Raw genomic sequence first — 18,659 nt, forward strand, 5'->3', positions numbered from 1 at the left:
AGTGAGACAATATCCTTTTGAATGAAACAAAATACATATCTCGTAACTACACGTTTTGATTCTCCTTTCGCGCCACCAGCGCAATCAGCGCGGCCCCAACGCCGCTGCCATCCTTTGCGATGCCAATTTCGATCTTCTTCTCCTTGTCGCCTATCTGAGGGACCTCACGCATGACCTCGCGGATGTAGTCGACATAGCCCGGATAGAACTCGACGAGGCTGCCGTCGACGCCGATGTCGAGAATATTGTTGCTGTCGGCGTTGAGTTTCTCAAGGTGGCCGGATTCGATGAGGATGGCGCTGAGGGCCATCCCGCTGAGTCGGGCGGCGCGCTTGCCAATGGCGTGCACGAGGGCCTTGACGGCTAGGGCATCGTCAAGGGAGGCGTGATCGACCCAGAGATCCTTGAGCAGCGCCGCGCGCGTGGCGAGGAGCTCTGAGGAGACATCCGCCTCGACCGCGCTCAGGAAGCTAGTGTCCAGGCCACCGACCTGGAAGAGCGGCGAGGCAGCTGAGACGGACTGGCCAAAGAGCTGGACCTCCGGGTCCTGTGTCAGGTCGACCAGGGCGCGGCGCAGGATCTCGCCGAGGAACATGCCCGAGACTCGCTTCTCGAACATTTGCACGCCCGGATTGTTCGACTCCTTGTCCAGCGCTTGATCATACTTAGTGTTGGGAAGCACGCTGAGGTGGTTGTCAAAGCTGCCCCATTCGGCGTTGACGATCATCTGGCCGGTTGACCTGTCGATGCGGCCGTCGGCGTCTAGTTTATGGATGCGCTTCAGGTCCTCGACGTATGCGCCGTTGGTACCCGTGCCGAAGATGGCGCCAATCACCGTCTTGGCCATGCCGGGGGAGGTGTACGCCCGTGCCATCAGCGTGCCGACGGTGTCATTGACCAGAGCCGCCACCCGCACCGGCAGATTCAGTTCGTCCAGCGCCTCCTGCAGCATCGAACACACGTCCTTCCCGACAGCGTCCGGGATCGTGAACCCTTTAGTCCATCGGATCAGCGTCCCGCTGTTGATGGACACCTGGTCCACGGGAAAGCTAAACGTAAACCCTAGGTCGAAGACCTCCTCTTGTCTGTGTGCTTCGAACTGGGACTGGTACTTGTCGAGGAACGCCTTGATCTGCCGGGCCACGAACCGGAATAGTTCCTTATAGGAATTGCCGGTCATCAACTCCTGCGGAATAGTGATCTTGGACTGGTTGAAGTTGTACGTGCCATTTCCAAGCAATTCGACGGAGCAGACGCGGAAATTCGTACCACCAAGGTCTACGGCGAGATACAAGCCCTACAGAAATTCATCCGGCGCCGGTCAGCGATCGCATACGAAGAAGTACCAGAGGCGCAAAAGTGGAGAGAGAGAGAGCTGGCGAACCTTCTCCGTCCCGTCCGGCACGCTTGTCACATAGGTTGGAATCTGGCTAAGAGTTGTGTTGTTCTGGGAAAGACCCTCCCGCATTTCGCGGATGAACTCCTCGACCCCGCGCTGAACCTCCTCCCGCGGATACTCGAACTGCGCAGCGATGCGGCGAGCCGCATCAACGGGATTGGAGCGTGTAGACATGATGACGTCGTCGACCAGCGGGGACAATTGCAAAGCAGGATTAGGGCACAAAGAGGGCGAATGTGAAGAAAAGCAGACTGAGTGATCAGCGAGGAGGGACGATGGGGCAGAAATGAGATCCACGAGCGGTGATGGAGGAGGAGGTGGTGGTGGTGAGGGGCGAAGAAGAATGTTATGACTATTAGGGCTACGAGGTGCCTGATGATCCCAGTCCCAGTCCACCACGCGCAGAGGGACGATGATGAGGTGGGCCAAGCCCAGGACGACTGCTCCCAGCACCAGCGCCCAGTAGGGCTTCTCGGTGAGTTCGGCCAGCAACGCCGTCAACGACCATGATGCTGCCGCGGTTCGTCCCGTCTTCGGCTTGCCAGGGGGTTCCGCGGCCGGTGTCGTCATCGGAGATCCATGCTTGGACAGACCCGGGGCGTCCACACTTTCGCACAATTCCCAATCTCTCCGGCCGAACCGTTTGACGCAAATGGGGAAAAAAAAGACTCAATTGTAAAAAAGACGCGGAGGATCGGAATGTCCGAGCCCTGGCTGGGGTAAGTTAGCGACTCCTTTGTGGCTGGGGGAAGGGTAAATGCAACGTAAGAGCAATACCCAAGAACCAGAAACCCACGACCCTCGTTCACGAGGAATCAGCAAATAGAACGCGCGGGAGAAATGGGTTTGGTCTTGGGCACTCCTGCAAGTCATACGCACCGAATGGAAGGAGGGTCCCAGAGGACAAGACACTGGTCGATTAGCTTCGGGCTTTTAGCGGCGCAAAAGCGATAGCGATCCCGGATTGCCGAAATGGGTCTACGGTATGTATCATGAATTTCGCCATGCTCCAGTCTATCCAGACAGCATTCCTCAATGGTCCGGGCCCGTATCAATTAATATGAGCGATAAGTATGCTTTGAGTGTCTTGTGCACGGCGGAGAGCCTGAAAAAAAAAAAAACGCGTCTATAGAGATAATGCTACATGTACGGAAGTAGTTACATCCCAGATCGACAAAACATGAAATGCCTCAGCCCTATTCTTTCCTACCCAACCACTCGATCCACAAACGACCGCTCCATCTTGGCCATTTCCTGCTTGAACTGCTCCACCTCCTTCCAGCAATCCAGCGGCCGTCGATCATTCAAACGCAGGCACCGAACCACATCGGCCCGGGCGCGCTCGACGTTCTCATCCAGGTCCGCCAGCTTCTTCCTGGACTCGAGTTTCCCTCGGAGCCGCTCAATCTCCTTCAGCACCGTCTCGCGCGACGGGTCGACATCCGTGGGCGTTGGCTGTGAGTACGTCGGCTCCGGCGGAGCGGGGGTGGGCGAAACGATCGGGAAGGAGGGCGCATCATACTCGCGCCCAGCAAAAGGAATCCGCGGCGCGTCCAGGTCTAGGGATCCCGCCGGCAAAGCAGCAGTCGGGGAAGGCTTCGATGGGACATTGCGGTTGGGCAATGCCTCGGCCACGCGGCGCTCAATCTCTTCCAGGCTCTGCTGCTCCCGTTGTCGTAGACGTTCGAGCTCTTCAGCCACGCGGGCTTGGATGTGCAGTTCTAATTGCTTTGCGCGAGCCGAGTCGGTCTGTAGAGTCAAGATTTAGTTGGAAAATTCACGTGGAAAAAGAGTTTAGACGTTTGACTCCGTACCTCTGTATTGGACCGGAGCGAATCGATCAAGCTGTTGGAGAACTGAACAGGGGTTTCACTAGAGAACAAAATTGGTCGTCAGCAGAGGTAGATCACGTAGAATAAGCGTCCCAATTGCTCGGACTCGGCCATAACCCAGCATTGAGCCAGCAAGAACCAACCCAAGTCCTTCCGGCACTCACCTGGAAAAAACATGCTTCTGGCCCGGGGACTCGGGCTTCGAACTGCCGGCGCCCATTGTGTCGGCCGTTTGCGAGTGTCAATGGCGCCGGTTGAATAAGGAACGCAAGTCGTTCTTGATCTGCTCCTGAGGTCAATTCACAGGCAGTCCGGAGAAATTCCAACCATCGGCTCTGTCGTCACTCACGGAATATGCCGGAGTCACGTGACAAACTGACTGCCTTAGCCCTGAGGTGTCGACCGGCCAATAATGCTTTTGCACAAGTGAAGGCCTACAATGTCATGCGATACGCTACAAATGTACGAACGTACAAACGGCAATTCCATTATCAAGGATTCGTCTATGGGGTATCTCAGAACTCATCAAAAGTGAGAATCGTGGACTCAGACAAACTCCCAGAAGCCCAATCTTCCCACCCTCTCCCCTGCAGAGCGAACAATACATGTTCTTCGCTCGCGATCTCGCCGCCGGGCGATATTGGGCGATGGTCGCTCCAATTGGCCTGCCCCTTTCGTATCTTGTTGGCCGTCGGTCGCTGGGTCTAGAATCTTGGACAACAGAATAGACCCGATGCCAGTGCCCCGTCCCTCAGAGAGATTGTAGTTTCCGGACGTGACGAATCCAATCAGATCTTCCTCCGGCGGTAGGGCCAAGTGGCTGGTTTTCTCTTCCTCCGAGCCAGGCGGCGATACCAGCGTAGCGGCTATTCTGCCAACAAGCTGGGGGTCATGGACATTGGGAATCGTTGGTGGTTCCTTTTGTGATGGCCGATCGGGTGGTCGGGCAGGCGTATCTGCTGGCTGCTTCGGCAACAACAGCGAAAGCCACTGCTTCCGGAGCTCAACGTTGCCGGTTGGTAGACGGTAAATCCTAGCACATGGCCTCGGTGTCCCCCGACCATGCAGCGTGATTCGAACGGTTGCCAGGTGGGGCCGTTCTAGTAGATGTGCCGGGAGGTCCGAACCGGCCCGACGGAACGCTGCATGCGCGGCTTCGGATCGGACTTGCTGAATTTCCAGGGGCGGGCATGTAGTTTTGGCGTCCGAGCTCTCGCCCATTTCGACATCTTCTGATTCGGGCAAAGTCTTGCTAAAAGCATCTGCGTCTCCTCGGCCGCGAACCAACCGCTCCCAATCGCACGCCCAACCAACTCCGATTTCTCCCCTTTGGCCATTGCCCAGGTCGAGGCTATCATACTCGATCCTCTTCCCCTTGGGCCGCCTCTCCCACTCCTTCCTCTTCTCTTCCGCTTCTCGCAGGCTCCATTCCCAGCCAGCGCGGGTGCCTGGGTAGTCGCCAGGAAACCAAGGCTCACCCCGCTCGAACGCTAGCTGCCGCTGTTCTAGGAGACCTCCGAACCTGGGGTTACCTCCGGTGGACAGCGGGTAATGCATCAGCATATACCACAGAGGAAGGACGTACTTCCACGGCAAGAGGACCGTCCATGTTCCACGAGAGCACGAGCTTCCGGGGTTACCCCTTGGCCTCGTGGCCAGGATGATCACTGGTATCTCAGGATCTCCGGGCTTGGCAGCAGGTCGCCCTCCTGGACCTGCCTGGGCTCGGCGCCGATTAATGGCTTTTTGGCTGGGAAGGCAACGGATGGCGGCAAGGCGTGCCCGCCGGTCAAATAGTGCTGGACTCCCTTGAGTCCGGTCCGGTGGCCACGAAGACAACAAAGCCGCCTGTTCTCCCATGGTCGATTCGGAGATCGAAGGCTTTAATGACTGAAATGGAAAATGCAGACGTGGGTCGCTGATGTTGAAGGCCAGGAGAGCATTTGGGGGAAGGGAGGAAGAATCCGTGACGCCGAGGAGCGACGACCACGTATGTTCGGGACTGTCCTTGGGAAACTCAGTTTCGGCTTGCGTAAAAGGCCGCATGGTGGCGATCAGGGCCTCTGCAGATCCCGGACCCGTGATTTCAATGCTGCCAATTTCGAACCGCAAATCTTCCACCATTACCGGCGGATTCTGTCTCTTTGACACCTCCAGGATTTCGTTCCATAGCTGCAGGAAAGCCGATGGGTGTACTCGAATCATGATTTTGTCCCGCGCCTTCTTTCTTCCTGCTCCGCTTGCCTCAACGTTCTCAGAAGTCCCCTTTGCACACCATATCAGCGTTACCGGTGCAATCGGCCTGCGATCGCCTTCCCGCTCATGGAGCCATGTTTGTAGGGTGCGTGTTCCCCGTCTCCACTTCTCCCCTTTCTTTCCCCAAGCATCTTCGCCATCAACAGACAACGCCCTCAGTACATTTTCTAGCGCAGATGCTGTCCCTTCAATCTGTATTGTCGATATATAACTCATATCCCATGCCACCGCACCCCTCGTCCCCGCAGCACGATGCGTGGGCCTGTAACATTTCTCCGTTGGAGTAAGCGGAATGGCGAATCGCCAGAGCGGCTCCTGTGACGGCGTCATATGGGCCCGTTTGGCATGATACATGTGTGTAGGCAGCCAAGTCTTCCCGCGTTGCCGTTTTCGAAACTTGGAATCAGGCACATGAGGCCTAGACAGTTTATTTTTCTTAATCTTGGGTATCCTCGGGGCGATCTCATAGTTATGGCTCCCCTCCTCTCCGAGCGACATTGCCGAATTTTCTTTATCCCGTTTCGCCTTTGCGGCGGCACGCCTGGCCTTGGTCTTTCTATTCAGCGCCTGAAGTCGTCGCGCAGTTTCCAGTCGGATTCGAAGAAGCTTTGAAGGTTTCCTTCGCCGAGCAGTCACTGTAGGCGTGTTGTCTTCGATCATCTACAAGAAAAATTTCATAGGACTACCATCAGCCACCAAATTCCCGATCACAGAATAAGACCCCACAAACCTCCCGCTTCGCCCTAGCCCTCAACCGCTTCGGCACCCTCTTCACATTATGACTTGCCGTTCTTCTCCGCATCGACCGCGGGACACTCTGAAACGCGCGCGTATTGAGCGCAGCCTTGGACTTCTCCAGCCCAGCCTCCAAGGCACGGATCTCAAATTCACGCGCCCCAACGTACGCCGCTACATCCAATTCCCCCGTAGCCGATAGAGCGGCGTCCGCGGACTGAACGGCCAAGGCCCGCGCATCATGTGTTTTGGCGCGTTTCCGCGCGGCGCCGGTTGGTGTCTGTTTTGCTGAAGAGCCTGCCCCTCCACCACCGCCGCCGTCAAAGGGAGATTTTCGCTTTGAGGACATAATTAATCCCCGAGTTGGACGTATCAGGGTATGGCTTGTAGTTGATAATTGACGTCAGATCATTTCATCCTGAATTTGGGCTTCCCCAACTCTCAATCAACTTGAGACTTTGAAGACGAATCATTGATTTTCCTGACTCCGCACTTGACTAATTTTCTTAGGCTTAACTAGCTGCTGTGTCTTGCAGTATTAACTAATCCTCTTCAGGAAACAACCTCGGCATTCTGGTATTTTCCAGCCCAACCGAACAAACAACGGTTCCCCCAGCTTGGCGCATGGGCACGACCATACGGCAATGGTCCCCCCTCACAACTCCTCATGACCCCTCGCAGATCGCCTACAGACACGTCCCTGGCCATCGACAGGGTCTTTACGCTTAAGGTTTAGACTGTCGATTAATAATAACTTATTTTCAACGTCATGCGTGGACAAAAAACTGGGACGAGAAAAGAAATCTATTGATGCTCGTCTGTCTCTAGTCTAAAAAGGCCGAAACCCCTTCATTCCCTCACATGCAGTCATTAAACCCTAAAACGTAACGCTTTCTATATCGTGAGTCGCATTTAGAGGATCTCCAGGATGGCCTCAGCCTTGGAAACCTGCGGGAAATGTCAGAACTTTTTGCTCCCTCTGTACCTCGTCAACCAAAGGATAGACGTACCTCCAGAGTGTTCTTGGCACTCTCCTTCTTAGCATAGATGACCTTGCCGTGGTCAATGACGATGGCGTAGCGGTAGGTGCGGCCCTCCTCATCGGCCCAGCCAAGGCTCTTGGAGAAGCGGGCGTCGGGATCAGACAGGAAAAGCTGCGTCGAGAGTCAGCTGTGTTGCGCACAAGCATGGGAGTAGTGAAGGGCATCTTACAATGTCATCACCCTTGACACCGTTGGCCTTGCCCCAAGCGCTCATGACATAGGCATCGTTGTAGGCAATGACGGCAACGACATCGACACCCTTCTCACGGAGCTTGGGCAGGTTCTCAATGTAGCCCGGAACGTGGGCGGCCGAGCAGACCGGAGTGAAGGCACCTGCAAGGTCCTCGTGTCAGCCAATCTTTCCCTTTTTGAAATTTTGGAGAATATCAAACGCGGTGACGTACCCGGCAGAGCGAAGAGGACGACCTTCTTGTCGGCCCACTCCTTGGAGGCGTAGTAGTTGATCGGAATGCCGCAGGCCTTGATGTCCTCCTTCTCGGGAGTCCAAGGAATGTAGCTAGAAGTTGTTAGTTATCAGAAATGCCAACGGGGGGACGAGTATCAGGGACATACGAGAAGACAACGTCGTCAGGGAACTTGTCACCGGGCTGGAGGGGAGCCATTTTGACGGATGAAATCACAGAGGTTGTCCGACTTTGAGTGAGTGAAGCGTAAGAAGTCAATGACAGTAAATGCAAGGTCAAACGTTATCAAGCGTGATCGAGAGGGACAAGGAGGGGCAGGGGAAGAGGATTATATAGGGCAATTGCGGGCAGAAGATGATCAATAAATCCAGGTAACTTCCGCAACAGGCCACTACGGCACACAATGTTAGCACACCCGCTTCAAAAGATCCAAATCCTGATCAACTAGTGCGCCTGATTGGGAGATTCCAAAGTGGTTCCGATAGTGGGAAAGCAACGATTGGCCTTGCCCGCAATCGATGACTTTCTAGAGTGGTGACGTGACCCGCCGATGCTGTGAGCCAAACCTCCCCACCATCAAGACCAGAACGGACGACATGACTAATCTTCTTTTTTTTCCGCTGCTGTGCCTGGCATCCCAAGGGCCAATTTTGAGGGATCCGACGGTTCGGATGTGTTCCAGCACCCAGAGGCGGTCTGGGAGCAGCCGAGGTGAGTGAGATTTTCAGTTTGCACACTGTCCAATCGGGCTAGCTTGTGAAAAACAGGAACCCCGAGTGAACGTATGTAATCATAGCGAGAAAATCTTCAATGCATTCGCCGAGACTTTAGCGCATATTCCTAGTACTTCAGACAAGACTTCTAAGTTGTGCGGGCTTTTTGATGCATGCCGTGTGCGCCGTCAACTCCTCAGCCGAAGTGCCCGAGTTTAACCTGCAGTTAATTTATCGAACACACCAGAAAAACATACAGCGGGCCGGCTGCCGACGGCCAGCCGATCTCGCACTTCGAAACGGCACCCTGCAGTCCGATCGGCGGCATCGGCCGAGGCTGAGCCGGGCAGGGAGCCGTCTAGTTGTCACGTGACCAACAACGTGCGCCAGAATTAGTGCCTGAGTTGCGAGAGGAGATCGCCAGTTCGCCACATCGCCACATCAATTTGTCAGAATCCCGGCGTAGAACCTACCGGATGATGTAAGCTAGTAAGGATGATGATAGAAGTCGGATGCACGGGAGTTTCACATCCTGAGTGGCGTGTATTCTGACATTACTATCGAGCTTGATTGGGGTCTTGCTAGTCTGAGCCTTCCACGCCCTATCCCGATCACCGATTCAAAGGATGGCTGACATCAAACCTCCGTTCACGACTAAAGAAGCAGCACTCCGCAAGGTCAAGGCAGCGCAGGATCTGTGGAACACACAGTTTGTCTATCCCGTCGGGAATTGATAGCGCTGATCATCGACTTGACTCTTCGTGCTCAGCGTTTCTTTTCTAGGAATCCAGAGATCATCGCCGAGTCCTACACTCGCGATTCGATCTGGCGCAACCGTGATCTGTTTTTCCAAGGAACCGATGCCATTGTAGCCTTTCTGACGGCCAAATGGAACAGAGAACGCTCCTACCGTCTCCGCAAGGAGCTTTTTGCCTATACCGACAACCGCATTGCCGTCCAGTTCTGGTACGAGTATCAAGACGCGCAGGACGGGATGAAGTGGAAGCGGTGCTACGGGCTAGAGGACTGGACATTCGACTATGATTCCGGAAAGATGTCTAAGCGGCAAATGTCGGGAAATGACGTCTTGATTGGCCGGGATGGGAATGGCGACGGTCGCTGGTTCGTTGATGGTGTAGATGTGAATGAGGTTCATATCACGGAAGAGCATTGGTAGCTGATGGCCGGAGCGTCGACACAGTTCCATTGGTGGTAGAAGAACGCTTCAAGTCAATTAAACAGTATGATATTGAGCATAATACTCTGTAGATCCCCTTGTCCTCGAATCCTTGCGGCCAAGACCCGCGAGACCTTGTAAAACGCGGAGAGACGCGCATCAATCCATCGCATAACTTAACCGTATTCGGAATAGCGCACTTCGAGGACGCCGAGAAGCCCTAATTAAACACCGAACCCAAAAATTCATTCCAGCAAGCCCGAACACTCCATCGGAACTCTCCGAACGACTCTATTCTGGACAAAATTCAGCTAACCTCCATTCTGTGAACCATAGTTAACTATATGAACGTCAAAACTTTGATATTTTTAGCCATGATTTTCAGCCCTGGGAACTAGGCTTGTATGTCCCTTGTTTTCCTAACGGAACTAAATCTTTTCTCCGACAGGGGTTGGAATGTCAGCCAGTGTGCATGCTGCTTCATACTTGGAGGTGTCGAACATTTTGGGGGCTTCCAAAAAAAGGATCATGAGATGAACGTGGTGATCTATCTAAACTTTGGTCTCTTCACGAGGACAAATGTGGAATGGAACCATGTGAACAGATGGCTCTCAGCTGGGATGATGGGGATCAGGGCTGGGCAAGATGTGCTTCTTCTTTTCTTGGTTTTTCGACTGCTGGTGAGGTTACTTTTGGACATTGGTGCTGACATTCCAGCTGCTGGCTGTGCAAAGTTTGTCCAACCTTCACTGCCCTGATTTTCCTAGATAGCATTGATATGCGTGGTGATCACTACCGGGATATCTAGAGCTGACATTGGTATGGAATGAGAGAATTTCATTTCTAGAACAACCACTCCTTTGGTGGCTACACGCTACCCAAAAATCTACACGGAAGAGATCTAGATGATGATGTTCATCGCTTCGCATACAGATCCAAATGGACATGATGCTGTTGCTAACAGTCTCTAGATCTAGACCATGGAAGCAAGGAAAGACGACAGAGGAAATACAATCCATACATGCGAGATAAGATATGAGGTCGATGCAGCACATCATCGAGGAAAACACACGACCGGCACACTCCTGTGCATTCCATAGTTGGAATGATCGCGGGGTGGGGGTGTGTGTGTGTGTGTGTGTGTGTGAACGCACCAAGTCACGCTCTGCTTGCCATCCTTACTTGCACACTCTTTCGCGCGGTCTTTCTTTGTAGTGTATGTGCGCGCGTCCTGCCGCGCGTCCACTCGTTTTTGTGGTCTTTACTCACACAAATTGACATCATCACCGTCAATGTTTTCCCTGAGCTCTCATCTCATCACCACGCCGTAGGAAGCGCAATTGAGACATAAGCAAGGCCACCTCATTCACTTTGGCAAATTCATCCAATTCTTTCTCACAGAACCCTTCATTCTTTTTCCAACTATTCTCAATCCCGCCTATTAGTGCCCATATTTCGCACATATTGTCAATTGTGGCGGGTATAGAGAAACACTGCCATCAAAGTCAATCTTCTGTAAGTGTTCTCCAACACTGGTCTTGCGGAAACATCTGCTGTAGTGTCCCGGCTGTTGCAACCTCGTGACACGGCTGATTCGTGAAAGGTTCTGCACATCCGCTCGCCGCGTGACCTCTCCTAACGGGGCGACGCAGTGAGTCAATTCGGGCTGGCCACACAAAGTTCACCGTCTGGTGTCGGTAACAGACAGCTGGATGATGGAAGACAATCCAGCACCCATGGCTCGCTCGCCGCGGGGCCGCCAGCCACTTAGCGAGGCGGCGGACAGGATCAATCGCAGCCCTGTCCGTCCGGCTCGAGCAATAGCGAATCAAGAGCAAGTAGCCAAGGCAGACATCCAGCAAGCATCTATCAACACATCTGCGCCCAGTCAAAATCCAGTGCAACTGTCAGCTACAACGGAGCCTCAGTCAAAACCAAGCCGAGACCCTGAGGTCACCACGGCGTCAATACTGCAGGGGGCATCAAAACGCAAAACTCACGTTGGACCATGGCAACTGGGGAAGACGCTCGGAAAGGGAGCAACAGGACGCGTCAGGTTAGCCAGACATGCTGTCACAGGTCAGATTGCCGCGGTCAAGATCGTTTCAAGAAGAGGTGCTTCAATGGTCAACAGTGAGAGTATTGTTGCCATGGATCGGAACGCCGGTGCGCTCAGAACTCAGTTGGGGCCGCGAGCAATACCGTTTGGAATCGAACGGGAAGTGGTCATCATGAAGTTGATTGAACATCCCAACGTTATTAATTTGTACGACGTGTGGGAAAACCGAGGTGAACTGTACAGGACTATCCTCTCCCCATTTTCCCCCCGGGAGCATGAGCTGACAACTGCAGATATCTTGTTCTCGAGTACGTCAAAGGAGGAGAGCTCTTCGATTACGTATCAACAAATGGCCCTCTACCCGAGGAAGAAGCAGTTCGAATCTTCCGCCAGATCATTTCCGGTCTGGCGTACTGCCACAGGTTCAACATCTGCCACCGTGATCTGAAGCCGGAGAATATATTGCTGGATGAGAACCATAACGTCAAGCTGGCCGACTTTGGCATGGCTGCCCTCCAGCCCTCGGGCCAGTGGCTAAACACATCCTGTGGTAGCCCTCACTATGCAGCCCCGGAAATTATCCATGGGCGAAAATATCGCGGCGATAAGGCTGATATCTGGAGCTGTGGGATTATCTTGTACGCTATGCTCACGGGCTTTCTTCCCTTTGACGGCGGCGATCTTAATGGTACCTTACGGCTCGTGAAGAAAGGGGAATACCATATTCCAGCATGGCTGACCATTGAGGCGGCGGATCTGATTCAGAGAATCCTCCAGAGACGCCCCGAGGATCGAATCAGCATACAGGATATGTGGAATCATCCTCTGCTGAAGAAATACGAGGTGCTTCACCAGACCATGTTTGATCATCCGCTAGGACCGCCGCCTCCTTTGTCCCTCAACGACTGCGGCCCACCAATCGCCAGCCGCGAGGACATCGACTTGGAAATCCTCCGGAGTTTACAAACCCTATGGCATGGTACCAAGTCAGAGGTGCTGGTCGAGCGCCTTCTTTCCAACGAGTAAGTCCTGGAGATGGATCGACAATGGATAAAAAGTTCCTAATCAGTGTGATTGTAGACCTAATCATGAAAAAATGTTCTACTATGCTCTAATCAAATTCCGGGAAGAGCAGCTCGAAAACTACCACGGCTGTCCACTGAAACACTCCTCTAGCGACTATCACCACATTCGACCTGCAGGGAAGGATGGGAAAATGTCATCCCAGGCGCGGAGACGTTCTCAGTTCTCCATCTTGACCGACGTCAGTCGTCGCAGTTCGGGGAAGGAATCCAATTCACCATCCAGCAGTTACGACCCGTACCGCGCATCGCGGAACCCGGTTGAGGACCCTTATGTGCAATATGCCACCGTAACGATCCACCGCCCCGATGCCGAAGCACGTTCGAATGAAAGCGACAAAGAAAATGAGATCAAATGCCCCGAGCCAAAGTCAGGCGAGAGTTCCAATGATGAAAAGGGAAGCTGCTCGCGCAGTCCGTCTGTTGAGATCGTTCAGTGGAACCGAGTAAGGCGGAAGGACTGGTCCATTCTCTCGAAGAAATCATCGATCCTGTCGGGACGAAAACCTAGTCCCGTGCGAAACATTCGGGCAACTCCCAGTCACCGGCGGAACGTCTCCTTCAATCACATCCGCAAGCACTCTCAACGTGGATTGGCAGTACAACCACAGGGCGGGCAAACCAAATCGCAAGCCTCCACCGCTAGCATCTCGGAGCATGATCACAGCTCGGTGCAGCCTTGTGGGGACTCGCCGGCAGTTCCGCACAGCAGTCCGATGCTGCCCTCTCCGCCGGCGGTAGTGCGCCGGTCCGACAAGCCTACCAACGACATAGAAGTGACCAAGACGCGTGATGCAACCAATCACTGGACAGAGGAGACCCGGAAAGTTTCTCATGAGCTCAGCATGATTTGTGAGGAGGCGTTCAACCGGTCGTCGCTCTCCACGGGGCACATTGTTGGAAGCAGTATGGCAAGGATAACCTATTCCACGGCGACATCCATGTCCATTCACGAATGTGACGAGTCGGAGCGGTCCCACAGACAGCAGCCGTCCAGGCTGGACATGGAAGACCTAGATCAGTTGCTAGCTGACGCAGCTGGCGATCTTCCGACGTCCTACACCGTTAGGGAGTTGGTGGAAACCCGTCGCAAGCTGATCGAGTACTCGACCAAAGAAGGGTGCACCGGCCTATCAAATCATCTGACCGAGGTGATTGCCCATCTGGAGCGGTTGATCGCGCAGGACCTTGCACGACACCGAAGGGCGGCCACGGAGAAGGCTCGCACCTCGACGGTGAATGACAGCCCGACGGCTAGCAAGGGTACGGGAACTCTGGAGTTCCTGCCTTCCATTTCAAAGGAGGCTCTTTCTCCCCTGGACGACGGCAGTTGGTGCGATCTACAACGTGTGAACGACCATGAAAGCCCTACCAAATCGTTAAACGTTGCAACGTCCCGCGACGAAAATAAGACAAATACGATCCGCATGGTTCCCCCCGACTCATCATCGATGCCGTCACTCAATGAAGTCAAGCCACTGACGATCCGCAAAAGAAAGTCGCCAGCACCGATGCCGGGGTCCAGGTGTTCACGGGCAAGCTCGGCTGACTCGATCGTTCATCACCAAACCTCCGGTCCTCAGTCGGAGCAGCGGCGCAACGATAACGCGGCGCTTGTGGGCACCCTCCGATACAGCTCGCGCAGTCTGATGGCGCTGGAGCCGATTCAGGAGCACTTGTCCCGGCCTCGCCGCGGTGAGGAGACATCCGTTGCCGAGAAGAAATGGTCATGGTTTGGGAAGCACAAACACCAGCATCCATTTGATGACGCTCTGCCTTCATCAAAGGATGAAGCGCCTACCGATCCCACACGAACGGAAATTGACGCCAGGGGAGGAAACTGGAGCGCCGACGGAGCGGAGGAAAACAATCGCAGAGCCTCCAAGGAACGTTATCGAACGTTATTCCTGAAGCTCTTCAGCAAGCGGCCACGGGCCGAGATGGAGGCGAGCGGTACGTATCTACAATTTTTTTTTTTTTTCTCGGTTTGTGCACTTTACTCATCGACTGGACACTTTGAATAGCACCCGAACTCGAAGTAGCCGGACAATCTCCCACGACAGAAAAGGCGCAGGAGCAGAAAATACGACCCCGTTGCATGCGACCTACCTCTGCGGTTATTGGCCAGAACTGGCTCGCGCGGGTTTTCAACCTGAAGCCGGCACAGCGCGTGCTCGCATTCAACGCATCCAAGTCGAAAAGCCGCAAGGAAGTCTTCAAAATCCTCTGCGACTGGCAACCGTACGGGATGGAGGATGTCCAACTGGACAAAGTCGAGAGCATCATCTCTGGCCGGGTATCTGAGAAAAACTGTAAGTGCCTTTTTTTTTTTTTTCTTTCCCTCCAGATGCGTTTGGCTAAAACGCGAGAAAAGTCCTCCGTCTCCGTCCAGTTGAGTTCAGTATCCAGTTCTACACAATCCTCGAATATGGCCGCCACGCAAACCTCAGCGTGGCCCGCTTCCAGCAACGCCAAGGAGCGGCGTCATCGTTCCACAAAGTTGTCGACACGCTGGAGTCCGTAATGCAAAGACGGGGCCTGGTGGTCAATGATCCCGCGCGCGCGGAAAAGATGGTCAAGGTTCTTCTTGATAGCGCGCCTTGATCATCGGTCATGCTCTGCGTTCAAAGGTTTTCTGCTAGAGTATTATACATATATAAGTTCAAGCGTCTGTGTATCTGCCACTCATTGAGCTTGATAAAACAGTTGCCAGGGGTGTATCTGCTTTAGATGAGAGAAGATGGGCTCCCTTGGTCTTGATTCCGCCCTTCAGCCCGCTCAGTCTTGTGGTGTTCATGACGGAATAATCGCAAACATGTACAGTATCAATGCTCATGTGTCAATAATCGCATAGTATTTATTAATCAAATAACGAGATAATTGATCAGACAGCCTCCCAAGTGCATACAATGACAAAGAACAGCAGACAGCCTCCCAACCCATTTCAAAATGATCATCAATCCAGCCCGTTTAAGGCTCGAAAATTCGACATCAGACTGACTCCGCAACTTTTTGTTTTGGTTTTGATTTTTTTTGGTTCCAAAACACCCAGCTTCTATGGCTTCCGTGAATGCCGCAAAAGACCGCCCCTAAAACATAATCAACATCGAAGCCACACAAAGACCACCCGGTCGAATCCCAAATGAAAAAGGCCGCCTCCCATCACACGCGCAGATGCAGTCGGCCACGAATGCACAAAGGCACGCAGCGCCATCCATGCAAGGTCGACTGCCTCGTGACACTGCTAGTCTCGAATCCGCGGAAGCCATGAGCAGAAAAACCCAACGTCAGAAAATGAATGCCACAAAGTGCGGCCGAACAAGACGAAAGCAAGACATGGTTCACATATTAGTTTGGGTCGCCCCTGATAATTTATCGTTGTAAAGATGAATCTGGGTAGCGGAAACAGCTAGCGGCCGCCCCATGAAGAATCCGATCAAAGGTCTAACATTTGCAAGCAAGCGTGGCTGTCGCCCTTCTCCGATATGCCACTTGTCTGGCTCGTGGATTCTTTGCTCATCGAGGTTCTTCACATCAGGTTGTCTTGTCGGTGAGGTCGAGAATTTTTTTTCTATCCAAGCAGATCTCGCAATTCTCATAACTCTGGAACCACACCAGCTGGCACTCAGGGAAACTCATGACGCAGCCACGGATTGCTCGACAATCAGGTCATAAGGATACCAGACAAGCAAAATAGCAACGGCGACGAAAGCGAACGGCAAAAAGAACAAAACTAGCAGGAGGCATCGTTCAAATCGCAAAGCATACCGAAGTGCGTCTCATGACCAGCATAAGACGCAGCTTCGGATTGAGGAATGGTTGAGGATCATCATAGATATGGCCCGACCTCAGTCGGTCATGAGCGTTGAGCCCGACCCCAGCGGCCCCGTACCCTCCTCGTAAGGATGTCACGCGCATTACACGCGGCGATTCAGCGCATTGACCATGTCGGTGTCCGTGCTGGAGCGTCCCCCTTGTGGCTGGTCGCCCGGATTGAGAATGTCACGAACGTTCAACCCGGGCCGGGAACTACTGGCCGTGGACACCGGCGGCGGCGTTGCTGTAATTGGCGGATATGGCTGCGCGGAACTTCGGTCATACGGCGAAGGGCGCCGGTCATGGGCTGGCGGTGGGTAGTACCCAGAAGAATACGCCGGCGTGGTCACCGCAGGCGATACGGGAGCTAAATTAGTGGGCTCCGGGTACTCGAATCCCGACCCGGAGCCGCGACGCGCTCCCGGTTGTTGGCGCTACGCACATAAAGAGTCAGTCCTTCCTGACCGTCTGACGATGTGTGAAACCAGTATGCCTACCTGGTCTGGATTGAGATGATGCGTCAGCGGCGGTGGCGGGCCGCGGTCCTCCATTGGACGACTGTAGTACAAGCTGTGCGGAGGGGGTAGGGTTGTTGAAGGCTGCGGTTGCTGCTGCGGGGGCAGTGGTTGGCCATGGGCACCATAGAGTACCACGCCATCACCGGGATATCCGGCGCGGCCGCGCGCGGCCTGGTTGCGCAAATGTGGATAGGCAGCATGAGCCGGGACGAAGGCTTGCGCTTGCGACGACACCGGGGTGAACATGCATTCTTGATTGAAACGGATGCAATTGCTACATCGGCCATCTTGGGAATTCTCAAACCCCGAGCAACGGATCTACGGAAACGGAAGTTAGGTGGATGCCCCATCGACTCGGTGCGTGTACGGAGCGCGAAATCGTCGGCTTACCTTTCGCCGCCGGCAGTACCGGCAGGCAATTGCCGTGCGCTGGCGGGGGGCCGGAGCCTGGTACACCAATGGCTGCGGCGGTTGCGCGTACATGTCCGGCGGGCGCTGGTAGGCGCCCGGAGGCGGAGGCAAACGATAAAGATCATGGGGACCTTGGGATTGCGGGTGCACTGAGGCCATGTTGAGTGGAGGTGGTGGCACGGAGTAGGTGGACGGAGGAGGATATTGATACGGCGGTCTCTGTCGGTCGTGATCCGCCGGTGGAGGCTGTGGAAGGGAGGACGAGGGCGGTAGCTGCCAACGCGCCATTTATGTTAGCGACAGTCGACCCAACGCATCCTTCGTAGCAGACATTGACGGCTCCTGGTGGGCGCACCTCATGCGCCGAGAACTGAGAGAAATCTAGGATGTCACGGCAAGGAGCAACCGAGAGGGAAGGTGCGATGTGCGACGTACCGAAATTTGTGTTGTTGGGGGAGGTGGCTGCGTGACAGAGGTCGGATTGCTCTCGGGCTGAGTGCTGCCGTTCCACTGAGGAGGTGGATACTGTCCCTGTCTGCTGGGGTCGGTATGCTCAGGGTTGTTGGACATTTGTGAGTGCCGTGGTGCCGGGAGAAAAATGGAGGAGTAGGCGGCGCAGGAATGGCGGTGGAAGCGGGAGGGAAAAATACAGGGCAAGAGAACCGGAAAATTTCGCAAAAAAAGTGTATAAAAGCGGCAGTCGATGGAAGCGACGAATGGCAATCTTAGCTCAGCTGCGCGGGCGAAGGATGGAATGTGACCCGGGGGAGTGGCTGCCGGTTTTGAGCAGCGGGGACCAATCCGGCAATAAGCGCAATGGTGGACGACGAATCAACGGGCCGCGGTCGAGCAATCTGCACGGCGATCATAGCCTCGTCCACACGAGGCGGGAGCTGAACGACGGCGACGGAAAAAGCGTTGTGCGAATGGGTGGATTCGATGACGTTGGGGAAGAAAAACTGTGCTAGCGATGTGGAAGGGAAAGGCGAAGAAAAAAGTTATCGGTCCCGAGATAGTGCGGACAGTTGCCGATTGACGACCCAGAAAAGGCAAGGGAGAAAGGGAAAGGCAAGGGGGAAAGGGAAAGAGGAAACAAAACAAAAAAAAAAAAAAAAAAGTAACCGCTACCACCAGCACTAGGCTTAATTAACGGACTATTGGGAAAAATGGAGGTGTCGGAGAGCAGAATGTTC

The 18,659-nt window shown here is 54.1% G+C and overlaps 10 protein-coding genes across 10 annotated transcripts; 5 read left to right on the forward strand and 5 right to left on the reverse strand.

The window, feature by feature from the left end:
- Window positions 1–46: 46 nt before the first annotated feature.
- VTN49DRAFT_2440 (uncharacterized protein) lies at window positions 47–1,969 on the reverse strand (the record flags this gene model as incomplete). Its single annotated transcript, XM_069410166.1, has 2 exons — window positions 47–1,297; window positions 1,385–1,969. 2 exons carry the CDS (start codon window positions 1,967–1,969, stop codon window positions 47–49), a joined length of 1,836 nt encoding a protein of 611 aa, XP_069268998.1.
- Window positions 1,970–2,605: 636 nt separating this feature from the next.
- VTN49DRAFT_2441 (uncharacterized protein) lies at window positions 2,606–3,451 on the reverse strand (the record flags this gene model as incomplete). Its single annotated transcript, XM_069410167.1, has 3 exons — window positions 2,606–3,148; window positions 3,214–3,271; window positions 3,396–3,451. 3 exons carry the CDS (start codon window positions 3,449–3,451, stop codon window positions 2,606–2,608), a joined length of 657 nt encoding a protein of 218 aa, XP_069268999.1.
- A 326-nt stretch (window positions 3,452–3,777) lies between these two features.
- On the reverse strand, window positions 3,778–6,571 carry VTN49DRAFT_2442 (uncharacterized protein; the record flags this gene model as incomplete). Its single annotated transcript, XM_069410168.1, has 2 exons — window positions 3,778–6,147; window positions 6,218–6,571. The coding sequence occupies 2 exons, from the start codon at window positions 6,569–6,571 to the stop codon at window positions 3,778–3,780; spliced, it is 2,724 nt and encodes a 907-aa protein (XP_069269000.1).
- Window positions 6,572–7,134: 563 nt separating this feature from the next.
- On the reverse strand, window positions 7,135–7,888 carry VTN49DRAFT_2443 (uncharacterized protein; the record flags this gene model as incomplete). The annotated part of the gene is made up of 5 exons (XM_069410169.1): window positions 7,135–7,170; window positions 7,233–7,376; window positions 7,435–7,598; window positions 7,670–7,782; window positions 7,839–7,888. 5 exons carry the CDS (start codon window positions 7,886–7,888, stop codon window positions 7,135–7,137), a joined length of 507 nt encoding a protein of 168 aa, XP_069269001.1.
- A 1,141-nt stretch (window positions 7,889–9,029) lies between these two features.
- Window positions 9,030–9,580, forward strand: VTN49DRAFT_2444 (uncharacterized protein; the record flags this gene model as incomplete). The annotated part of the gene is made up of 2 exons (XM_069410170.1): window positions 9,030–9,112; window positions 9,187–9,580. The coding sequence occupies 2 exons, from the start codon at window positions 9,030–9,032 to the stop codon at window positions 9,578–9,580; spliced, it is 477 nt and encodes a 158-aa protein (XP_069269002.1).
- Window positions 9,581–11,316: 1,736 nt separating this feature from the next.
- Window positions 11,317–15,325, forward strand: VTN49DRAFT_2445 (uncharacterized protein; the record flags this gene model as incomplete). Its single annotated transcript, XM_069410171.1, has 5 exons — window positions 11,317–11,876; window positions 11,933–12,661; window positions 12,720–14,674; window positions 14,746–15,033; window positions 15,096–15,325. The coding sequence occupies 5 exons, from the start codon at window positions 11,317–11,319 to the stop codon at window positions 15,323–15,325; spliced, it is 3,762 nt and encodes a 1,253-aa protein (XP_069269003.1).
- A 305-nt stretch (window positions 15,326–15,630) lies between these two features.
- Window positions 15,631–16,105, forward strand: VTN49DRAFT_2446 (uncharacterized protein; the record flags this gene model as incomplete). Its single annotated transcript, XM_069410172.1, has 2 exons — window positions 15,631–15,787; window positions 15,834–16,105. The coding sequence occupies 2 exons, from the start codon at window positions 15,631–15,633 to the stop codon at window positions 16,103–16,105; spliced, it is 429 nt and encodes a 142-aa protein (XP_069269004.1).
- Window positions 16,106–16,144: 39 nt separating this feature from the next.
- VTN49DRAFT_2447 (uncharacterized protein) lies at window positions 16,145–16,624 on the forward strand (the record flags this gene model as incomplete). The annotated part of the gene is made up of 2 exons (XM_069410173.1): window positions 16,145–16,271; window positions 16,398–16,624. 2 exons carry the CDS (start codon window positions 16,145–16,147, stop codon window positions 16,622–16,624), a joined length of 354 nt encoding a protein of 117 aa, XP_069269005.1.
- A 14-nt stretch (window positions 16,625–16,638) lies between these two features.
- VTN49DRAFT_2448 (uncharacterized protein) lies at window positions 16,639–18,036 on the reverse strand (the record flags this gene model as incomplete). The annotated part of the gene is made up of 4 exons (XM_069410174.1): window positions 16,639–16,971; window positions 17,035–17,373; window positions 17,446–17,739; window positions 17,902–18,036. The coding sequence occupies 4 exons, from the start codon at window positions 18,034–18,036 to the stop codon at window positions 16,639–16,641; spliced, it is 1,101 nt and encodes a 366-aa protein (XP_069269006.1).
- Window positions 18,037–18,182: 146 nt separating this feature from the next.
- VTN49DRAFT_2449 (uncharacterized protein) lies at window positions 18,183–18,434 on the forward strand (the record flags this gene model as incomplete). Its single annotated transcript, XM_069410175.1, has 1 exon — window positions 18,183–18,434. The coding sequence occupies one exon, from the start codon at window positions 18,183–18,185 to the stop codon at window positions 18,432–18,434; it is 252 nt and encodes an 83-aa protein (XP_069269007.1).
- Between the last annotated feature and the right edge of the window lie 225 nt (window positions 18,435–18,659).

The sequence above is a fragment of the Thermomyces lanuginosus genome, assembly GCF_041956635.1.
Source record: "Thermomyces lanuginosus strain ATCC 200065 unplaced genomic scaffold VTN49scaffold_27, whole genome shotgun sequence".
Classification (NCBI taxonomy): domain Eukaryota; kingdom Fungi; phylum Ascomycota; class Eurotiomycetes; order Eurotiales; family Trichocomaceae; genus Thermomyces; species Thermomyces lanuginosus.